This window comes from Alligator mississippiensis, chromosome 2 (genome assembly GCF_030867095.1).
Source record: "Alligator mississippiensis isolate rAllMis1 chromosome 2, rAllMis1, whole genome shotgun sequence".
Taxonomy (NCBI): domain Eukaryota; kingdom Metazoa; phylum Chordata; order Crocodylia; family Alligatoridae; genus Alligator; species Alligator mississippiensis.
Genome location: NC_081825.1, coordinates 190,769,410 through 190,777,704, shown reverse-complemented (window position 1 = coordinate 190,777,704; position 8,295 = coordinate 190,769,410). Strand labels below are relative to the sequence as shown.

The 8,295-nt window shown below is 43.6% G+C and overlaps 1 protein-coding gene across 11 annotated transcripts in view; it reads right to left on the bottom strand.

Moving 5' to 3' along the window:
- Positions 1 to 722: 722 nt before the first annotated feature.
- Positions 723 to 8,295, bottom strand: part of PTPN5 (protein tyrosine phosphatase non-receptor type 5) — a 147,351-nt gene continuing 139,778 nt past the window's right edge. For all 11 annotated transcript variants that reach the window (XM_059722604.1, XM_019477155.2, XM_019477156.2 and 8 more), the window contains one exon: positions 723 to 2,871. In XM_059722604.1, the coding sequence (XP_059578587.1) occupies positions 2,778 to 2,871 (94 nt within the window). In that variant the 3' untranslated portion in view covers positions 723 to 2,777. The remainder of the gene's footprint in view (positions 2,872 to 8,295) is intronic.

Below are 8,295 nucleotides of genomic sequence, written 5' to 3'. Positions count from 1 at the left end.
CTCCAATGCCCTCAATATAGGAAGTCTTGGCTGGCTTCCAGTGAGTGTATGTTGTTCTTTTGATATACTGGATGAGTCCTTTAAGCTGCTCGGGGAGAGTGAACAATATGGGACCTGGCCTGGGTTCAGAATAGACTGCATGTAGTTTGTTTTCTTCTTTTTACCGGAATACGTCTAGACAGTTGCCTGGATTGGCGGGTGATCAGCCCCGGAGAATACATGACTTGGACTGTAACCAGTGGTACTTGAACAAGGCAACATATGCTAGAAGGAGGTGAAGTCATTATATTTTTCCTTCATCAAGTTACCCATTAGGGTGAGAACTTTATTCCTTGATCAAGACAATGACTTTAGTACAGTATGGAATGGGTAGGGGGTGTAAGGGAAGGAGGAGCCCCCCAAAAGATCGAGTCGAGAACCTTGGGATTGAACCTATCTGCACACTCTTTCTCCCAGTTCAATTAGGTATACCATCAAGTGATGGTGGGTGAGAGCATGAGAGTTTAGTCCAACTGCAGATACAGACGCCCTGAGGACTTTTGCTGATGATCTGGCCAATAGACTACGTTAGAGGCATGGACCCCAAACATAACGAAGAAAGCCTTGACAACCTCATAGACCAGAGTATTTCTTGTTTGATGAAGCATGGTTTTGCACTAGGAATTCTCCTTGTAAAGCAGACAACATACCAATTTAGCTACTGTCCAATACCCACACTGCTGTCCATCATAGCAAATATTCTTTATTAGACACACAGCATAATTCATGACAAAACATGTCATTTTATTCATTTAGTTTTGACATTGAAGGGCACTAGACATCTTAAAACATTATTTATAAGGAGTCCCACTTACAATGCCATTCAGAACATCAGTGGTGCTTTTGTTATTTCTAAGAAAGAATCCTTAGGTGGGGATCATGTCACCCTTGTGAAAGAGTCTGTAGCAAGGGAATTATGACAGCAAGTGAGGTTTACATAAAACTAACAGCCATGTTATGCTCAAAATGCTTAAGTTTATTGCTCTTTTTAATGACTACCAGCAGTATTTTTTTGTAAAAGCCAGTTCACTTTGCTAGCTTCTCACTGAAGGAAATATTTTAAATACAGCAATAAAGTTAAGTGATTTAAAGATAAGACATGTTGCCACATTCATGCAAACCCTGCTGACATGAAATTTATTGGTACTTGGATACAAAATAAAAAACAAAAGACATGTATTGAACTTTTGGGAAAAATTCCCCACAGTGACACAGTAAGTTGTAGAAATAGCACTTCAGGCCTGAACTTGTGCCCACTGAAGTCAATGGCAAAACATCAGTGAAAACAGGATCGAGCCCTTATAATTCTGAATGCTGTTTGATCCTTTTCTGATCAGCAAGTGCAATAAATTCTCAGAATTTTCAGCACTAATACAAGTACAATTTTGTTGCTGTTGTTGTTAAAAGCAAGTTGCAGATAACTTTAATTGCTTGTCGTGCCCCAATTCTTAAAGCACTTAAACACACATGCTTAAATATATGCCTATTCATTAGGGCACTCAGGCATGGATTTAATGGGTCTAGACACATGCTTAAACTTAAGCAAATGCTTAAATCTTTTCCTGAACTGGGGCTTAGAAGATAATTAGGAGCTGCAGTGTCTGTCTAAAAGGAAGTGCTGCTGCACAGATCGTTGGTTGTAGGGATACAGGGTTGAGTGACAGTCTGAATGTATTTTCAAAGGCAAACACTTGGTTTATGAGTTTTCAAAGCTGCCTACGGGATTTGGATGCCTGATTCCCATTTTCACGAGAACTGGGCTCTCAGCTCACTTGACAGCAAAGAAGTGACCCTTTCCTGTCTACTCAATAGAAGTGGGCTTTAAGTCACAAAATTCACACTTAGATTTCGAACATCTCAAAGTTCAAAGGAAATTGTATCTGGGAATTTGGGCTGACAACATACAGAAGCCATTAGCAAAATTCAAATTCTGATCCAGATTTAGATTTCAGTTTGAAGTGTTTTGTTTTCAGACTCCTCTCTCATTTTCACCACAGCATTTCAATATTGTTATAATCCTACGGCATACTGCAGTTAAGGAAATAGGAATTGACTTAGGTAAATTATTTAACTTTTCCTCCCTTTGTTCTGACACCACTGCTACATCTTGTGGATTTTTTTTTAACAAGCAAACATGAAGTGTGAAACATTATTTCAATATGAATCAAGTTGAATCCTTAAATGCAGAGGCTCAGAAGGTTTATGATATACACAGTATTCGGTAGTTTTAAAGGTAAAAACAATCAGAAAAAGGCAAAAGTTACTTTCAAGCTTAGTCAACATACGGTACATATTTCAGCATGACAATTTCAAAAAGTTTCACACTGTATTTGGATAGATTAGCAATTAAATTTTTTTTTTTAAATAGCAAACTGAAGACACAAAGTGGAATTTTTTTGATTTTGTAACAAATGAAGCTACTATTTTTATTTACAGTATAAATAAGCTGGGTTTGTTTTTTTTTTGGTGAAGATAATGTCCTGCCACATATGTGTAAGACAAGTAGTATCTCAACTCTTCAATGCAAACAAAAGCATAAAAGAAGCAATATCAAAGTAAAACAATATATTATTTATTTATATTTATGTATGTATGTATATGTGTATGTGTGTGCGTGCGCGCATGTGTATCTTCAACTAAGATGGCTGAGTAACCATATGTCTCTTATCAGATCTGGAATATATCTCATTCCAGTCAGAAGTTCACTTGGGTTTAGCCATTAGGACTACCATGAATGCTTATTCTTCTGCTGCTCTAGCGAGCTGTTTCCCATACAAGCTCATGACATGGTGGACAAATTGATACTGTTCACAAGTCTGGATCATTCCTCCCCTGAAAAGGAAAGCAGAGAAAGGGAAGGGGAAAAGTACTTTAATTATCTATATTATTGTACTCAGTAGTGCCATGTCTAAAATGAAAGTGGAACTATACACCAAGATTATATTCCAAAATCCACCAAAGTCAACGGAAAATCTCCCATTGACTGCAATAGGCCTTGGATCTGACTTTGGTTGGCATTCAAAATAGAAATCCATCTCACCTTCCGTTTCCCCCTCAGTAAGGCTCTAATTCCCTGAAGATACTATTATCATTTATTATTTCTAGTATAGTGGTGCCTCTAGTACTAGCACTGTGCATACAGACAGTTACACAGAGGCTACAGTCCCACCCCAAAAAATGCTCTAAATAGAGAAGGCAGGCAGAACATATAAGAAGAAAGGGGTGAGGCTACTTGCCCAGTTTTAGGCCTGTGACATCACAGGATGGTGTGTTTTGGAATAGCCCCAGTGAACTAGGGACAGCCAAGAGGATTTCAGAGTAGACAAATACATTTCAGCAAAGAATAGTTTGAAAACTGGTGACTGAGCTGACAACATCCTGCTTAGCAAAGACTTTCAACACAAAAATCTGGCCTTCTTCAGCTTTCATTTCAGTTTTGGTATTCACCTTTTAAAGCCATATTGCAAACTTGAAAAGCAAATGAGTTACTCTTTACTAATGATATAACTAGGCAAGAGCAAACATATGGCTTGTTTTTCAATGTATCCTTCTATTTTAGCAGAATATTAGGAAACATACAGATTTATAGCAGGAGCTAGAGCTTAGCAAAAGGGAATGTGGGTAAAGATGTTCAGTGCTGAATAGGATGTTTTTACCATTATCTAAAGCTTTGCTATCAGCTTCTCACAATATCTAACAAATATTGTGATAAAAGTCTACCGATGGCCCAATAACAAAGTGGCTAAAATCCATGCACATGAAAAAACAAATGAAACAAAAACGGTTTTAATTCACCAAGGGTTTAAACAGAATTATGCCAGCAGAAGCACTGGTTCATGGATTTAGAAATTGCGGTGGTGACCTTACTTACACTGAGGGATGGGTGATGGAAGTTGCAGAAGAGGGCTACCACTGCCCTCTTACAGGGTCTACTTTGGGGTGGGAGAAAAATGGCAATGCCTTATTTCATACAATCCTGCAGCAGCCTCCACCAGCAGTGGAGTTCCACAGGAAATTATGGAAAGCTTCCTTGAATGCTGGAGGCTGCAAGTGAGGGCCTTGTTACACATTATACTGTGAGCCCTGCAAAAGTTTATTGGCTTAGTCCTAGCTTTGCAGTCATACCTTCAATTTGAGCAGCTCATCTGTGGGGAGTGGCCACACCTTAATGGAATGGGAGCTGGGTTATGCGGAGCAAGAAATAATCCTGCCCTGGGGTGGCGGGACTTTGAGCAGCATAACAAGTGCTTTAAACCACTAAAAGGTGTCAATGTGCGGACAATCCAGGAGTTGAGAGCTCCAGAAGCCACCCAGGATTAGTGCGTAGGCCCTGAGAGAGGAAAGGGCCCTGAGAGAGGAAAGGGCCCCGAGAGAGGAAAGGGCCCCGAGAGAGGAAAGGTGGAGAAAACCCTGGCCATACCCCAGTTGCTCTCCCTTTCAGCATCTACTCTCTGCCCCTGTGTGACACAGGCTACTGGGCAAGATGGACCTACGGTCAGTAAATGACAGTCCTCCTGCTCTTATGTTAAAGCTGCTCCCTCTTGGCTTAAGGAAGAGTAGACAGCATTCCCACCAACTGCCATCTCCTAGCATGAGCTGCCCTTGTGGCAAAAAGGGCCTGGATGGCACAGGGAAATATAATATACCTGCTCCAGTGAATATCTTACAAACACTAAAACTACAACTGAAGGGCCAGACTGGATACAAAGGACCTCCTCCTGGACTCCACTGACTGAGGGAACCTTATTTTGATAATCCTTATTTTTTTGAACTGCTGTATGTGAAACAGCATCACTATTTATCTGCATCAAAGCGTGTCTGCTGCTCATGGCATTGAAAATATATTTTCGACAGTTCATGACACAGGGAATGTTAGTCTATCTGGTGATTACTCCCCATGCAATTCCACTAAGAGCTAGGTTGTACCCTAAAGTTATGGCAACAGAAGCAGAAGTGTGGCCATCGAGTTTTAGAAAAGTGGAAGTGATTTTATTTTTATCTTATTCTCCATTGTGCTGTGGCTTCCTCTCCTTCCTACACACACCTGCCTCATGACAAGTGATAGCTGTTCAGAGTTTAGTAAAGATTAGATAAATTATATTTTCACCCATGTTTCCACAGAGACTTTCTGGAAACCATCTCTCAAACATTGGTTACAAGGAAGCTGGAAATACCACTCTCCTTTGTCATGTCAACTTTATTTTTAGGAACAAATGCCAGACTCCTGTATAGTATCTAATGCTTAGACCTTGTGAAAGTGAACCATGCAGGGTTAGCAAGAAGAAATCTCTGTCCCTCCAATCAGACAGCAAGCTGAAGAACAGCCCACTGCTTCCTGTAGGGGCCAATGTCCTCATGATCCCAAATTGGGGTAATGGCAAGTGGATCCACTTAGTTTCAGACCTTGTTCTGCCATACAGAAGTACTTTGCAGAGACAGGTGGAGATTATCTAAGCCCATCATGCCTGAGGTTCTGTGTTGCCTCTGCCCCTCACAACTACCAGTTGTGCAATGTAATTCCCTTTGGGCCCCTCTGCAGCTCACGTGGCTCGAAGTAGCTGTCCCTAAATGTTTAGGTGCAGAGGACACTTCTCTTGAACATGACAAAAGGAAGCGTTTGAAGGTGGCTGTCAGCAGCACCACCCTTTTACTGTGCACATCTTATAACACCTGATGCCAGAGGGGCCCAGAAGAGACACTTATGTCTTCATATCCTAGGCCAACAGTGCACATCATTTCATTTTAGGAAAGTCAGGTTCCCAAGGTCAGACACTGCACATCAGATATTTCACCAAAGGCATGTCTACATGTTCATCAATGTGCCATAATTGCAGTGCGTTAACTTTAGTGCCTGTAATGGCACATTAGCACAGATGAATGCTTTGTTAAAGATGTTAATATGCATTAAACTAAACCTATCAAGCATTAGTGCATTAGAATGGGTTTTGCCCGCCGTGGTAATGCACAGTAGAATTAGTCTTCTGCACATTAAGTGTCTCATGTAGACACACCCCAACAAGCTGAAACTCCTCCCTGCAGTTCCCAAGCAAGGAGGATTCTTAGGGCTAATGCCCATACCTCTATTGCTCTGCACAGATCAAGGAGTTTTCCTGCAAATGTTTAAGCTGACTCATAATAACCTCACTTCCTACAATACCGCCTTCAAGTCCCTGGAGTCTCTTGCCCTCCTGTCATCCTGTTTATCCTGCTTATGAAATGTGTCCAGTGATTATTGGCCAAAGACACTGCTTCCAGCTATGCCAGGGATAGGCAATTATTTGGGCCTGTGGGCCACATAGGCAGTTCAGGGGAGCTTCCATGAGCCAGTTGCTCCCCCATCAGCAAAAGCTCAGAGCCCGCGCACTACCGCCAATAGAGCACAGCCACAGCCCTGACCCCAGCCCATCATACATCTGCTCCGAACTCACCCCGGCTGGAGTGGACCAGCCCAGAACAGCATGCACAGCCCAGAACCTGGCCCACCCTGTGCCTGCTCCAGACTGCCTGCCCACGCTGAGCAGTGGCAGGGCAAAAGCTGCTGCTCAGCATAGGGGAAAAGCGGCCCCTCTCCCTTACTGCTGTGGGGCCCTTCTGGCTGCAGCTGTCTGGAGCCTGTGCCCAGGCTGCCCTGCAGCTCCTCTCTGCTGCCATCATCACTGCTTCTGGGCTGTCCAGCAGGGCAGTGCTGGCAGTAGAGGGGAGCCACAGGTCATGCCAGGCACAGGCCATCCCAGACAGTAGCAAGGTGGAGAGGCCACATTTCCCCCGTGCCAAGCAGCAGATTCTGTCTAGCCACTACCACTGCTACCACAGCTCAGCGTAGGTGGGAGAGTCTAGAGCAGGCATGGGGCAGCCCAGGATCGAGGCAGTGCACACGGGTTCCAGCTGGTCTGGAGCTGGTTTGCTCTGCTGGGCTGAGTCCAGATTGGGCGCAGGACAGGCTGTGGTTGGAGTGTGCACGTGAGTCCCTGCCAGTACCATGGGGCCCAGGCCAGCAGCAGCTGGAAGGAGTTGCCACCTGGGCTGCCTAGAAAGGCAGTCCAGGCAGAGCCCCACTGTGTGCCCACAGGGTGGTGGGACATGCCACAGGCTGGATGGTGCCTGGGCTAGGTGGGACTGAGGGACCTGCCACTGGCTGGACAAAGTCCCTCCGTGGGCTGGATCCAGTTCACAGGCCATATTTTGCCCACCCCTGAGCTAAGCCTTTTGAAGTGTTTGCCTCTCTATAATTATTGCTTCTGGTGCCAGAGTAGGAGCTAGTGATGGTTCATGAAGATGGCAAGAGATAGACAAAGGCACAGGCAGATTTGAAAAGGCTATCAGCCCCTTTCTTCATTCCCTAACAACTTAGCACCCCTTGCAGTGAGGACAGGATCTGATAGTTTCCCTCATCCTTGCTGGGCATCTATTCTCTCTTATGCCATTCATGCTGCTTATCCCTATCCAGAGATAGTGAAGTGGCAATCCTCACACACAGTCTCCATCTGTCTATCATAGCTGTGGCTTCTTTAGCACTTTTTGGTTTGATCCAGGTCTGATGAAACAGCAAGCATTAGACACATTTAAATATCCACTGTGCACTCCTCTTCCCTTCCCTTTGCCAGCACCCGCCTCCCTGCAAGGCTAGTATTCTTCAGATGTGCCTCATGTACCAAACCTGTTTTTGACTGGACATCCTTGATGTTTTTTGCTCCTGTGGCTCCCTGCCTGTGAAGCACGTCCCTGTGTTACTCACAGACAGAAGTCAGTAGAGGGCATTTCAGACCTAGTGAACTTCACAGTGCTGTGACAAACCAATGGTTTATTCTTGCTTTTTATTTTTTTTTCTTATTTCTCATGTGGACTTTCATTGTCTGGGCTGACATCCACTGAAACAGCCAAATCACCAGGGCCTCTGCAGGACTCTGCCTATCAGGACCTCAGCAGGCTGACAAGCATTTCATTTTCTGCCTCCCACTCATAATTGCTCCTCTGAAATAAAGTTCACTGTGGGGTTGAGGTTTCCTTTTTCTTTTTTTTAATCTTTGGTGTGTTTTTTGTGACATTGCTTCCCTTGACTACATTTATCATTATCATTAGAGAGAGCATTGAGACATGTTTTGATGCAGTTTGAAACCAGCGGGAGAGGAAAAATAATATCTCGGTGCAAAATTCAAGTCTCTTTATTTTGTGGTCAGAATCAAACCAGCATGATAAAGAATGCTTAAACAGAACCATTTGATTTTGGAGATCTTCGTGCCTTTATTTGCATGTCTG